Below are 14,712 nucleotides of genomic sequence, written 5' to 3' on the forward strand. Positions count from 1 at the left end.
GCGAGGAGCCTAACACGATGCCTGCGGCGTTCGAACAAAACCCTGTATTCATAAATCATAGTTTAATCAATTCAACCAGAGAACAATAATCATATTCACATTTCCTAGGCCCACACACTCCCACTAATTTATTAAACTTTAAAAATAATTAACTGATATAATTTCATTATGCTTACCCTAGCCTTGGAGTGATGCCTAGGAAGCCTAAACTTAAAATTCGCTCCGGTTAAATTGATGAGGATTGACCCTAAAACCCCGTAGTGGTGTTCGTTTTTCAATCCGACTTACCGACGGAGAGAAATCAAAGAGAGAGAGAGAGAGAGAGAGAGAGAGAGAGAGAGAGAGAGAGAGAGAGAGAGAGAGAGAGAGAGAGAGAGAGACGCTGCGCAGCAGAGAGGGGGGGGGTCTATGATCTATTCTTTAGAAAGAAATGAAACTTTCCTAAAGGATCTGGTTATATATATATATATAAAATATTATAATATTATATTATATTATATTAATTAATAATAATAATTAATTAATTAATTTATTTATTGGAATCACCACAGGTATGTTATAAAAACGCAACACATTAAAAAAGAAAGGATTAAATGACAACCTAAGACCCAAATCAAGGAAGTCAGTATACAAGCAGATCTTGCTAGGACTAGGGTCTAAAGTAGACTCAGAACTAGCAGGTAATCTTACATTAATATTAGAAGGGATAGCAAAAAAGCGATGAATATTATTCATATCCAAAAGGGAAAGGGTACACCGAGCAGTCCTCATCGTAACTGGAAGCCTCGATTGAGCCTCCGAGGACTGCATGAGAATCAAGCACAAGAAAAACAAGACAAACAACTTACACTACTCTACAATTTGGATTTATAGTATCAATTTTTCACAAGATTATCAAGAACACATTCAAAGGAGATGAAGAACATGAAGAGCATTCAAGCAAAATGGGAAGAACATCAAGAACATGCGAAGAACAAAGTTGAAAACCAACATGCAACACTAAATAAAAATAGCAAAAAGGCACAAGGAGAGAGGCGAAATGAGAGCGTACTTAGCAGAGGAAAAGGGATCTTTCGGTTGGGACAAGGAACAAATGGGCATACGAACACCCTTTATAGAGAAACCCGCACAAATCCCCAAAAAGTACGCATATCGAGAAGGCAGGAAATCATTTACTCATTAGGCAAAAAGCGGCCCAGCAGACAAGCAATGCTCGTGAGGCTAAATAACTGCCCAAAAAATGAGCACAACTCATTAGGCAAAAAAAAAGAAGCCCCAATTGATGAGCAACGCCCATGAGGCCAGAGAACAGCTCGGCAAGAATTGCTCTAAAGAGCGGCTCGGCAAGAATAGCTCGACATAAATTGCCAAGGAAAGCAATTCGGCTAAATAGCTCGACAAGAATTGTCTAAGAGAGCGGCTCGACAAGAACAACTCGGTAGAAATTGCCAAAGAAGAGCAATTCAGAAGAAAAAGCTCTACAAGAATTGCCATCGAGAGTGGCTCGACAAGAACAACTTGGCACAAATTGCCAAGGAAAGCAGTTCGACAAAAACAGTTCGAAAAGAATTGCCCAAAAGAGCAGCTCGACGAGAACAGCTCGACATAAATTGCCAAGGAAAGCAGTTCGGCAAAAACAGTTTGACAAGAATTGCCCAAGAGAGTGGCTCGACAAGAACAACTCGGCAGAAATTGCCAAAGAAGAGCAGCTTGGCAGAAACAGTTCGACAAGAATTGGCATCGAAAGCGGCTCGGCAAGAATAACTCAACATAAATTGCCAAGGAAAGTAGTTTGGAAAAAATAGCTCGGCAAGAATTGCCTAAGAGAGTGGTTCGACAAGAACAGCTCGACAGAAATTGTCAAAGAAGAGCAACTCGGTAGAAACAGTTCGACAAGAATTGCCATCGAGAGCGGTTCGACAAGAACAGCTTAGCAGAAATTGCCAAGGAAAGTAGTTTGGCGAAAATAGCTTGGCAAGAATTGCCCAATAGAGCGGCTCAGCAAGAACAGCTCGACAAGAATTGCCCAAGAGAGCGGCTTGGCAAGAACGGTTTGACATAAATTTCTAAGAAGAGTAGCTTGATAGAAACAGCGCGGCAAGAATTGCCATCGAGAGTAGCTCGGCAAGAAAAACTTGGTAAGAAATGTTATCAAGAGTGGCTTGGTACGAACGGTTTGACAATAATAGCCACGAAGAGAGTAGCTCGGCAAGAGCAGCTCAGTAAGAAGAGCTCGGCAAGAATTGCCCAAGATAGCAGCTCAACAAGATTTGCCATTAAGAGCAACTCATGGAGAATTGCCTAAGAGAGCGGTTCGACAAGAACAGCTCAGTAGAAATTTCTAAGCAAAGCAGCTCGGCAAGAAGGTCCTTAACCAACCTCCTTTGAGTTCGGCTCGACAATTAATGAAGTGGCCGTCAGCTCGGAAAGGCTGAGCAGGCATATGTCGACTTGAATTAGCCAAGCTCCCCTTTTCTGCTTGGATAAGCCAAGCACACTTCAAGGAAAAAAAATTCTAAATTTCAGATGTAGTGCTCCATAAATTCGAAACTAAGGGAGGGCAACTAATATACCCTAAATATACCAAGGTCAAATAGTCAATTTGCAGCATTAAGGCACAACAACAATTAAGGACATCATTGCTCAAGGACAGTTGCCTTGAAGGCGTCAATCCCATATAAGTCAGAGCGATCCATGCCCCCGCCACAAACAGCTGGTGTCAGCTCCTTAAAGGCTAGAGCGATTCACGCTCGCACCAAAACTCGCCAATAAATGGTCATACACCCTCAGGTCAACTTCTACCACTATAAATAGGGACTAGGGTGAGAGGCCAATGTATGTCATTGATAACTACACTTTACTGTTGCATATCACTTCTCTGAAGTAGTCCCTTATTTAGGCATCAGAGAGATCTCCCGGAGTACACTGCGGGTCCTCCAAGTCACGTTTGTTTTCATCCGTTTCAGGTCATTGGAAATTGGAAGGCTTGTCGGAGGTCATCGCATTTTTATCCTGCAACATCCTCTTTTCGAGTGATACGCTTTTCCATATCTTTTAGAAAACCTAGATTAACTTGAGCACAAAATTGAGGCATAACTCTTAATCTCAAAAGCCTCCTAATATTGGTCAAAGTTTAACAAGCTTGCTAAAAGATATGAACCTTCAAACTCTTCTCTAGATTTTTGATGTGAGGGATCCCTTAAAGTGCAATCACATAGCATACTTTCTTTATGTGAGCTTGAGTAAGAAGATAATAATGCATAAGAAGATAATACTTTCTTAAGAATACGGTAGTTAAGATGCCATGGATTTGATACCAAGTTTGCAACTGCGATGAAGATAATATTAGAAAGATGGATGAGTGAAAGAGGTGAAAGGAAGATGTTAAGACGATGGTGAGTAGATAAGCCTTTGCCTCCAGCCCTTTACAAGGTATTTGTATGTCCCCATGGACTCCAAACTAGAACTACTTGGTTAAGTTTTTCACAACATGCTACTTTGCTTCTTTGGTTTATTAGTAAGGAGACAATGAATGTGAAAATACTAGTGATGATTTTAGTTAATTAGGAATTTTCTTTTTTGTTTTTCGTAAAAAGAGTTTTTAGTTCATGAATCTTTCAAATAAAAATTTGTCTGGGTTAGTGTTAGTTGACATAACGAATAATGTGATCACCTAGATAAATGCAATAAACAAAAATGGTATTAACAGTTCCCTATAAAATCATAAAATTATACAAAGATCTTAATACAATCTGTAAAACTCTCATTTAATTGAAAAAAATATAAGGAAATAATTGACTAGATCATGAATGACATGTCCAAAAAAAATATAGAAGTTTTTCGGGCATCAAGTTAAAAGAAAAGATTATTCAATTTTTTGTTAAAGATTATTATTTTTTGGGAATTAAGCTAAAATTTTAAAAAATTTTCCTTTGAAAATAAGTAAATATCAATTTACGTGTAAAATTAATTCTTAAAAATAATCAAACATGCGATATCATTAATTAATTTTAGGGCATGTTTGCTATCATTTTTGTTTTTGATTTTAATTTTGTTTCAATTATGACAACCTATTTATTTGTGTTTCTAATTTTTTAGTTTTATTGTCTGTTTTTACCTATTTTTAAAAAAATTAAAAGCAAAGGAATTGCTTACTATCATTATAAAACATTATGAAAATAAAAATTAAACACTAAAACCAAAAAATAAAAAATTTTAAATCAACAACCTATTTAGTTTTTTTTTTTTCCTTTTAAAACTAAAATAATTTAAAAACTTGATGAAACAAAAGGTCATTTTAGTCTAATGAAATAATGATAAAAAAAAAAAACGAAAAGGCACTTAAAAATATTATATTGAATATAAAAATTATTATAATTGTTTTAATTAACTACCGTATTTCAAAAATTATTGTATAATAAGAATAATTTTATTGGACTTGACAACTGAAAACTAGTAAAAATATTTTTTAGAGTTATTTTTTCTTTAAAATTTAATAAAATTCATGAATGTTTTTATTTTAGTTATATATAAATTTTGCATTGTCATTTTATTTTAGTTTTAATAAAAATTAATGTATAAATTAATGATTTAATCTACAAAATATGATTAAAATAAAAATATTTATCATTTTTTGTAAAAAATAGAGTAATAATAATTATATAAAAAATAAGATTGTTCTTGTAGCACAAGGTAAGAATGAAAATATATTAATTAAGTAAAAAAAATTATAATATTTTTACTAATGAATGTATGTTTGTTCAATTTATTTTAATTTTTTTAAAATATATTGGTTAAGCAAGTATTTAATTTTATTTTTTAATTTTAATTTATCATTTTCCATTTCATATTTGACCGCAAACGGCTCCTTGATATCAGAAATAAACTGGGAGGGAGATGGACTAAATCTACTCTATGGCTGGCTATACGCCTAAAATTCCATCACCTCAATTACGAGAAGGTGCATTGTGCATTGGGCCATGAGGGTGTCGCGCGGCAAAGTCTACGAATCCCAATTCCCAACGGATTAAAATGCTGATCTTGTCTTTTGCTGTCGTTAATCAGTTCTGCAATCGACCCCAAATCTTCCCAAAACCCAGAATGTCTCCATCCTACCAAATTAAAATAGGAAAAGGTTAAAATCACTGTTACGCTCTCTTTTCCACGATGACTCCCAGCACCCTCTGCACCCAATCCGCAAATCTCTGTTTTCTGCAAGTAATTTAAGAAAAACGTTTCTGGGTTCTTCAATTTGCGTGTCAATCTGAAATGGGTCGGAAGCAAAACGAGTCGGAACTCCGCCTTTGGGCTTTTGTCGTCCTCCTCATGATGGGTACGGTCTCCTGTTTCATGGTCTACATTTGCTTCTCCAGGGCTTTCAGACCCGAGATCAATTATTCGGGTCCGGAGTCCGGTGGGAATGGCGGGGGGAGCGAGGAGGATGCAGAGAGGGAAGAGGAAGAAGGAGGAGAGTGTTGTAGAGGGATTGAACATTTGGAGCTTTGGGGTGATGCTGTGAAGTGGGGTCCGGACTTCAAGGTTAATTCTTCGGAGGATTGTTGTAGGGCGTGCAAAGCTATGTGCAGGGGAGAGGGTGGGCGGTGTTTGTGTGATTCTTGGGTGTTTTGTGGGAATAGGGAGTCGTGTGGTGACAAATTCGGCGAGGTATTTATTGTTTTGGGCTTTGCATTCATGCTGTGCATCGTGAAATGTGTTTTTTATTATTTGAGTTATCTTTCTGTTGTGGGAATTGTTTGGCATCGCTGTTGTGGGATTGTTTCTCTAAAGCAGTGAATGGGTATCCCAAAATTCATATAATCTTTGGTTAATTTACTGAATGTGTAGAAACAAAATTGCGAAAATCATCATGCACCATTTAAAAGTTCCTGTTATGGTGAGAAATCTTAGCGATTGTAAAAAACCTATTATGAATTTCCTCAGTAATCAGGACAAAGTAAACTACTGTTATGTGATTACAGGTGATGTGGAATTCCAGTATTTCTCCATATATAGGAATAAGAATTTGTGTATACTCACCAAAGCTATTATACATGTGCAACCATGCAAAATCTTAGCTCACAATGACTTTATGGATGATCTCTAAGTCACGACAAGCATAGTCAAAGTTCGTCCAAGCTCATGCTGGCTTGTTGATGATAGAATATCTCTTACTTGTTTAGGGCACAGATTTTGGAGAGTCACAGATTCTCCGGTTATGGAGGGAGAATTTTAATGATAGGTTGAGAAGTGAAAGTTTATATTGGAAATTTCTTGTTTTACTATTTGCTGGGTGCTGTCAGTAGATAGGAATTATGGGATCTTTCACAATTTGTTTACTGCCGACAACGTCTGGCCTTTGTTTTTTAGCTTCTGTTTTGGTTTTTTTATAAACTGTTCTTTGGAGTATTTTGAAAGATACGTAGTGGGATTGAGGGGCAGCACTACTGTATTTTTTATCCTCTTTTTGGATGATGTTGTGTGCTCCCATTTGTCTCTCTTTTTTAATAAATCTTATTTTTCGTTCTATTTTTTTTTAATAACAGTAACTTTTGCTTAGAAATCTAATTAGAATTGGAATTTGTTTTTTGAATATTTTTGAGTATTTAAGTTTTACTAATTTAAAGGTTGACGGATTTATTATTTTTATGAATAGATTTTGCTCACAATCAAAAGGGTGAGGGATTATGTGGGACGGCTGCTTTGGATTTTCAGTCAACGTGAATTAGTGAAACAATTGTGGGAGATTTCTCGATGGAAAAAAGGAGAAGATTGCTTTCTGTGTCAACCCAATTCTAAATGAGCCTGGTTTGATGCATCATAACACAAATATTATTTTACCTTTGTTCTTCAATCTTAAATGGACGGCATTTTTTTTTTCCTCTTTTTAATGTCGTATTATAGGTTTTCCTGCCTCACTACCATCAGTTACACTCTTTTTGAGCCATAACTATTTTAGTTCCTTTTTTTTTGGCTTGATAACTATTTCAGTTCTTTTAATTTCTTGGTCATTGGTTTACATTCCACATCACTATTTCATCTTTAAATCTCTTTTGTTTCAATTACTTTTGACTTTACATTTTGATTTTTCTGATCTTAATTAGGGTTTTGCTCTGTCTTGTCTTCACCCTGGTCACTATCCTTGTGTCAACTTTACATTGTATGAGTCAGTTATTTTTCTGCTCAACTTTTGTTGCCATAAGGTATGGATTTTCTTATGGTTGTTTTATTTAAATATTGTACTTAATTTGGGAGGTACTCTTACTGGTTGGTCCAAACTTTCGAAGTACTTTGTTGTTTCATCCATCTGATTCAAAATTAGATGGCTGCTTTGCATACAATCCAATGCGTAGAGTGGATGTCACCCCTAAGGGAAAGAAAATGACATCATATCTGTTGCTAATAATCTTGATTATTACCTTGTTCCTCCAGTAATGATAAGAAATTTTGTTCTCCATCGTCAGATGGAGTCACAGTTAGTTAATCTTGACTTTGAAGTATCTCATTGAACTTCATACCCCATTTAATTAAAACTCTGGTTTTAATGAATGAGATATATTATGCATTCTTTATATGTATATCCAGTGGTATCATTCTTAGCAACTTCAGAATACAGGTGCATATTGCTGATCCTTGATCCAGGCGTGAAGGTCTAGAAAGCCAAAATGAATGGATTGATTTTTGAATGAATTAGCCAAATGATGAATGTTTGAAGTTAGAATTATCATTATTCTTAGTTGTGTTCCCAGTTTTAATAGGATGCGTACTTTTGAAATGTGAATTCAAATAGTCACAATATTTCGAGAACATGCAATTGCAAAGGGTATATGAAGTGCAAAAGAATTGAGGAGGGATAGGGTGTGTCAAAAAATTTGTATTAAAACTGTAGTTTGGAGCTTTATTTGGATGAGCCAATGAGAGGGCTTCCAGATTCTGGTCAACTTTACAATTTGTGCTTGGAATGTATGGGTGAGGCAAGTAATTTTGATGGTTAATGTGATGAGAGATGATCCTGTATAATTTTATTTGTGCATTGTGTACGCATGCATTTAGACTGGTATCTTACCTGTTCCTCTTCTTGGTTGCTCCTAAGATTATTGTCATCCTTTTTCGCTCTAGTGTTGGTTGAAGAAGCAGAAGGATACTTTGCACCCTGAGCTGCATGAATCAGGAAATCATGTTATGTGGACTTCTGGGCATATATTTGGAAAAGGAGAGGTTTGTGCATTTTGAGTGTCACTTGAGTTTCTTTCCATGTTTAACTTCCTTTTTCTTTTTTCTTTTTTTTTCTTTCAATTTTTTTTTGGAAGAGAAAAAAGAATCAATGCTTAAGGTTCCATTTTAATTTCTAATATTATGGCTTCTTCAGCTTGCTGCTTTGTTTATAACTTAGTGTATATGTTAGCTTTGTATCTGTTTCTTTTTTATTAGCTTAGCATAGCACAAAAACATTCTTAGATAAGAGAAATATAAATTTTTTTAGATAACAAAACAAGTCTATAAAAAGAAAACATTATTACAATGAAATGAGGACAAGAAATCCTCCAAGAAAAAAGAGACATATAAATCATACTATCATAGTTACAAGTTGCTCTCAGGACTTGTATTGACAGGATGCATATAACAATCTTTTGCTATAGAGATTATTGATATCTATTGTCATAATTTTTGTGGTGGTTTTGATTTCTAGGTTTTTTATTAGTATATGCACAAGACAGTCAGAAACTGCATATTTTGCAACTTTACGATACATATGCCAAGTGATGTTTATGTTTGATCAGTTGTTCTTTTTTGTAGAAATGTTTGGGATGTGTTGTTGTTATGATATTTTGAGAAGACATTGAGAAGAATATTAATTGGAAGTTTACAAAAAATTTTCTTGGTTGTGTACATATCGAAAGGCCCAATGAATTGGGATTTCCCAATTGGGAAGTTATAATTATGTTATTATGCTCAAAGTAATTAAATGGGATTTATTTTATTATATGCCTAATCAGAACCATGTTTTTCCCCTTCAGAGTGAGATGCAGTAAGATTTACTACTGTTATGATCTTGTGTTTTCATGAAGTGTACACCTACTGATGGTTTTGATGATTACAAAGCCCTCATTGAGATTTTTCAAATTACACCAATCTTATTTATGGGTTTAGAACTATCAAATGCAGAAGGCCATTAATCCGGCACTGCAAAAGTGGGTTAGTGAGGTAGAAATGATCCTAAAGCACATTAGCATGAAGTGGCTGGTGAGGCGAAGTCACTTGCATTATGAGAAATGGCCTTTTTTGGGTGGTTGATTTTTTGAGATAAGAGCTTCTTCCATCCATTTTTAAAGTTCATTTGGAGGTTGAGCCACATGGTCTTTTGGTGCTCATGGAGAGAAAATTAGAAGAATTTTAAGGTTATGTATGTTTTTAGAATAACCATTCTTAGGAATAAGATGGAACACAATGATAAATTTGGGAATAGAGGTAATAGTTATTCCTTGTCAATTCATTACCATTCCATCCAACATCAAATATGAAAGGTGAAATGTGGGAATAGTTATTCCTTCTATTCCTTGTTATAAATTCATAAAAGGTTTTATATTTTCATTTGCTTTATGATAATAACATGTGTTTTAATATAAATTATAAAATCCTTCTGTTATAGCTATCTCTATTCCCAAGAATAGGCATTCTACAACCAAATGAAACCTAAAATATTGGAGAATTCTTAGGACATTAGGTCCTTATTTCTTTGTCCAACCAGGGATGCTGATCTGGTAGGGTACCTTTTTTTCTTTTTTGGGAATGTTTGGGTTGTTCATATAGTAGATCTGATTGATCCATTTGTTTTACGTGTGTACATGTGTGTGCACCCTTTGTTGGCATTACCTCTTCTCTAATAAGATGTCTTATACATATAAAATTTGGGAAGAGGAAGTAAAAAATTTCATGTTTACAGTCAATATATCTCAAGCTCTATAATTTTGCTAGACAATGGCACCTTGAAACACAAAGAAATAGTTTCAGAACTTTTTTCACTGGTTTTGATTATCTATAAAACAAGGGTGATGATTGTGAACCAGGGGGAAGTTTGGTTGAATACGAAAGCTTAGGCAGCTCTCTTGACCCCCTTCTCCCTTATAATTGTTAGAAACCTAGGCATAGGAGAGTGTAATTTTCCTGTCCTGAGTTGCAGTATATGGTTTGATTAATCTAAAAACTAATGCAGTGTAGCATGTAACGAACTTCCTGCATAACTTGCCCCCTTTTTTATGTGGGCACACACACACACAGAAATAAATATCCAAAAATTACTGAATGTCCCATGTAATATTGTAGTTCAAGCTGTCTTTTATTGCTAATATTTTCTTTGATTGTGTATTTCTTCCACTTGTTTTGCAGGGTATTGTTGGCTTAGAAACAGAATATGGGGTTCTGCATATAAAAGTAAGTGCTTTCTACTGGTCAGGTGCCTAACATTTTCTTTTGTAATATCATGGTGGAGTCATTTTTACCTTATTATATGCATACTGCCATTTTTTAGCCAACTTGAATGATTCTATCACCTTTTGCTCCTTTCCTTTTCTATTGATCTCAATGTTTTTACTTTGTATCATCTTTTGATGCTTGAGACCAATGTTTTGAATAGAAAAAGGAATAATGTGAGGCATTTTGACTTTCATCCAACAACGCAAAAATCGCAAGGCATTAAGACTCGAGCCTTCTAGGAGTTTAAAGTTTTATATATTAATAAATAAATTACAGTACATTTAAAATAAGGAAAATAAGGGAAATAATAAGTAAAAAATTGGGAAAAAAAAAAAACAGGTTCCTTTATATTTTGTATACTGTGTGTTGGTCATTCCAAGCATGCAAACTTAAGTCATTCAAAGTAAACTGCATGAAAAGATAACATTAAAAAGTTCAGATTGCGCTTATGATCCAAGATGCAACATTGTGTAGTTTCAGGAGTTTTAGAGATCCAATCAGATTAGAGCATTTTTGACTTTTTATTTTTATTTTTTTATTTTTAAAAAACACATTTTATTAAGTTCTGGTAGCCTAGTTTAGAACCAAATTTGACTCAAAATGCACAAACTCAAATGTGTGCAAGTCCCAACCAAAAATGCACAAAAGGTGCAAAAGGCCCACCTTTCGAACAAATGTGCAAGCTTGACTGTATTACGCATCTGCCTTTCAGGAGTTTGGTATCTTAGATCATGCCTCACACATTCCTTGGTTGATGCATCTCCTTTAAGCCTTTTAAAAATTGCTTGAAATAATACTTTTTATTATTTAGTTCACTTCCTTTCTATTTGTTGAGCTTTTTCAGATTAAAGCTTGTTTTCTTACAATAAAAAATGAAAATTTGGAAAGGGGATGGTTGTTGAAGGATCACTTATTGATAATTCTATGTGGTCATGTTTCGTTTGAAGATTTAAAAATTGAGGATTTTGTATTTTTAGTAAATCTAGGTATTTTAAAATTTTTGTAATTTTGCGTTATTTCACGTTTTAAAGTATTTTGGGGTTATTTTGTTATTATTTGTTTTAGTTGTGAGGTTGGGCATATGAAAATGTGCTTTGTGTGTTGCTTTAGAGTTATCATTGTTGGGTGGTCTTAGGCCTTTTGAACCCCAAAAGCTCATGGGGCGAGGCTTTCCCTCACACTTAATAACTGGCCGCCAAGCCCCTTCCACAACCGATGTGGGACAACCCCAATAATCTCCCCCTCACACATCGGGCTCCAAATCGGCAGCACCACATGCCTGACATCTTAGGGAGAAACCATGGGCTTTGATACCAGTGTTTGGTGGTCTTGGGCATTCTCAACCCCAAAAGCTAGCTCATGGGGTGAGGCTTTCCCTCACACTTAATAACTGACCACCAAGTCCCTTCCACAGATTCAGAACACATTTCCTGTTCCCTACTCTCTCATGCAGCCCCCTCCCTCTTTTTCTTTTTCTTTTTCTTCTTCTTCTTCTTCTCTCTCTCTCTCTCTCTCTCTCTGCTCTGCCAGCTGTTTCTCCCTTCTTCATTTCGTCTTCTCTCTCTATCTCTCTCTTTATCTTCTTTTTCTGTTTCTTTTACTGTCCTACATCACCAGGTCAATGCCATTGCCCGACACTTGTATTACTATGGTTGTGTGGTGATACTTGCAATTATTGCCTGATTAAAATTTTTCCTTCATTTCCATTTAGTTGGTCTGTAATTGAGATTGAGTATGACGCTAGGTGATGGGCTTAACATTAACTTAATCCAACACAATTTAGCCTTTTCAATCTCGGTTCATGTATTTTTGGTCAACCTTGCCTGTTCAAAGCCTGGCTGATCTTGTTAAAACATTAATTTGTGTGTTAGACTTTAATATGTTTGCATGCTGAGATTATTGATTGCTTGAGATTCCAATGCCTTGCTCTGTTCATAGGCTTTAAAACATAATTAGCTCTCTTTATTATTATTATTATTATTATTATTTAAATTCTGAATATTACCTGTTTTTTGTTCTCTCCCAAAATGAGCCTAATTTGGCGTTAGCTTGGGTTTCTTGGAATCAGGCTTGAGACTTTCTCTGGCACTTGGCTCACTGTTGATTAATGAGCCTGAATAAACTTCAGTATGAAACCTAGTTCAAGCTGTTTTATCAGCAAAAACTATGTTTGCTCGACAAAGTCAAAACAATTAGTACAGTACTTCCAATTTTGGTAATGATCTCCAACTTTTTTTCTGCAGCTTTTCCCAGACTGTGCTCCTCATTCTGTCTCGTATATTCTTGAGTTGCTGCAATTGCATCATTGTGCAGGCTGTCAGTTTTATCGTGCTGAAAGCCGTGGGAGTTCCTGGGATACAGAAGGACGCCACATAGAAAACGTAAGATTCCTATTTTCAATATCTCAGCAGCGCTGAAAATTGGATTTTATGTCGCTGTAGAATGCTACCAAGTAACTACGTTGTAATCCCCCTTCCGGGCTTGATTCTTCCACTATTACATTATCAAATTTGAGAATTGTTTAAGCTTTCAATGCTTGATGAGGCATGATTAGAAACTAAAATTCTTCTCGCTTGTACCATCTAGGCTGCATTTGGCCCGCCTTTTGCACTGATTCAAGGAACCCTGGAACCCTATGGAACCACATTTATGAGCATCCCCAGAGAAGCCTGCCCAACTGTGAGAAGGGGTTCAGTGGCATGGGTTGGTAATGGTCCTGATTTTTTCATTAGCTTGGCTAACCACCATGAATGGAAAAATGTGCACACTGTGTTTGGTTCTGTTCTTCCTGAAGATATGGAAATCGCTGAGAAAATTGCCCAGCTTCCCACTGAACAGGACATCTGGAGTGATGTTACGGTGAGAGTCTTGAAGAATCCTGTAGGCCTGCGAAGAATAAAGTCAATAGAAACCTGAACATCAAGGCAAAAATGGATGCAGATGCAGGTGTCCTTTAATTGAAGAAAATGTCACAAAATTATGTCATTACATAAAACTTCACTATACAGTTAGTTTTTCACACCTCAATATATATCATGCAATTTTTGGTAATCCGAAATCTAAAGTTACTTTGATTTGGCTTTCGTTTTGGTGGATCAAAGAAGGTTTCTTCTTCTTCTTTTTACATGAGTTTGGAACTGTAAATTACTGATGCAGCAAACTTTTCCTCTGGGAAAGACCTAATGCTTTGAAAGAAATGATAAACAGCTTGGAATGAAAGGTTTATTATGTGTGAATTAGTTTAATTGTCCTCAAAAAATCATTTTCAAGTAGAACTTGAAGCGACAAAAAGGTGAATAAAGTAATATAAATTGTGAGTCTAACTCGAAGACATATAATTTGGGTCTTGCAATTATAGAAGATTGAATAGAGTGTCAAAAATAAATAAATAAATAAATAACGAAAAGGTAATGAGAAATTTTAAGACCATTGAAATTAATTGATGTACAAAGTGGATTGTCAAGTCCAAAGGGGTCTTTGAGATGATTTGAGTCTCAGAGATTTTGTTTGAAAAAAAAAAGGAGAAAAAAGTAAGAAGCAAAATTGATATTAATTTTACTTTGTCTCTAATTAGAAAATTAAATGCTTGAACACGAGAAACTTCTAACCCAGGTTAATGATGTGTAAAATTAAATTTTTGTTCATAATTAAGTAATAAATTTTACTTAATAACAAAATATACATAGAAGTATCCATCATATTTTTCTTTTCATAATACTTTATAGATTCCAAAGAAGCCCTCTAAATCTTGAAACTTGTGTGAAAATTCCTCTTGTTCTCATAGAAATAAGATGATCTTTCCCTAAGCAAAGGAGTCTTCAAACCAAATAGGCGGTCTGTAGTGTGAAATACAATAACTAGCCTGTTCATTGTAGTCTCTACATATAATTTGTTATTGTGATGGGTTAGTCATCGGGTGGATCCGTGGCGCAATGGTAGCGCGTCTGACTCCAGATCAGAAGGTTGCGTGTTCGATTCACGTCGGGTTCAAATCCCCTACTGACCCTCTAATATTTTTACCTTCTTTTTCTTTGTCTTTCTGCGAGTGGACATGGAGGTGAATCTCATCCACTTATTTTATATTTTCTGCCTTCTTCGACCCTAACACAAATCAAAATTTATACTTTAAAATTTACGGTCCCAAATATTATCTTATATATTTTTTTAAAAAAATTTAAAAATAAGACATCTATCGTTTTTTAATTATTTTGAAATCTAAAAGTAAAAAATAATTTTTTTTTT

At 35.1% G+C, this 14,712-nt stretch overlaps 1 protein-coding gene and 1 non-coding gene across 3 annotated transcripts; both read left to right on the plus strand.

The window, feature by feature from the left end:
- Window positions 1-4,882: 4,882 nt before the first annotated feature.
- LOC131165717 (uncharacterized) lies at window positions 4,883-13,689 on the plus strand. Of its 2 annotated transcripts, XM_058123730.1 has the most exons (5): window positions 4,883-5,664; window positions 8,116-8,214; window positions 10,384-10,428; window positions 12,714-12,851; window positions 13,057-13,689. In XM_058123730.1, exons 1-5 carry the CDS (start codon window positions 5,269-5,271, stop codon window positions 13,384-13,386), a joined length of 1,008 nt encoding a protein of 335 aa, XP_057979713.1. In that variant the 5' UTR covers window positions 4,883-5,268; the 3' UTR covers window positions 13,387-13,689. The 2 variants fall into 2 exon arrangements, with proteins under 2 accessions (XP_057979713.1, XP_057979714.1); XM_058123731.1 differs by lacking the exon at window positions 8,116-8,214 and having other exon boundaries at window positions 4,937-5,664.
- A 699-nt stretch (window positions 13,690-14,388) lies between these two features.
- Window positions 14,389-14,460, plus strand: TRNAW-CCA (transfer RNA tryptophan (anticodon CCA)). Its single transcript has one exon. It is a non-coding gene; the product is annotated as a tRNA-Trp (tRNA).
- The last annotated feature ends 252 nt before the right edge of the window (window positions 14,461-14,712 follow it).

Source organism: Malania oleifera, chromosome 10 (assembly GCF_029873635.1).
Source record: "Malania oleifera isolate guangnan ecotype guangnan chromosome 10, ASM2987363v1, whole genome shotgun sequence".
In the NCBI taxonomy this organism is placed as follows: Eukaryota; Viridiplantae; Streptophyta; class Magnoliopsida; order Santalales; family Ximeniaceae; genus Malania; species Malania oleifera.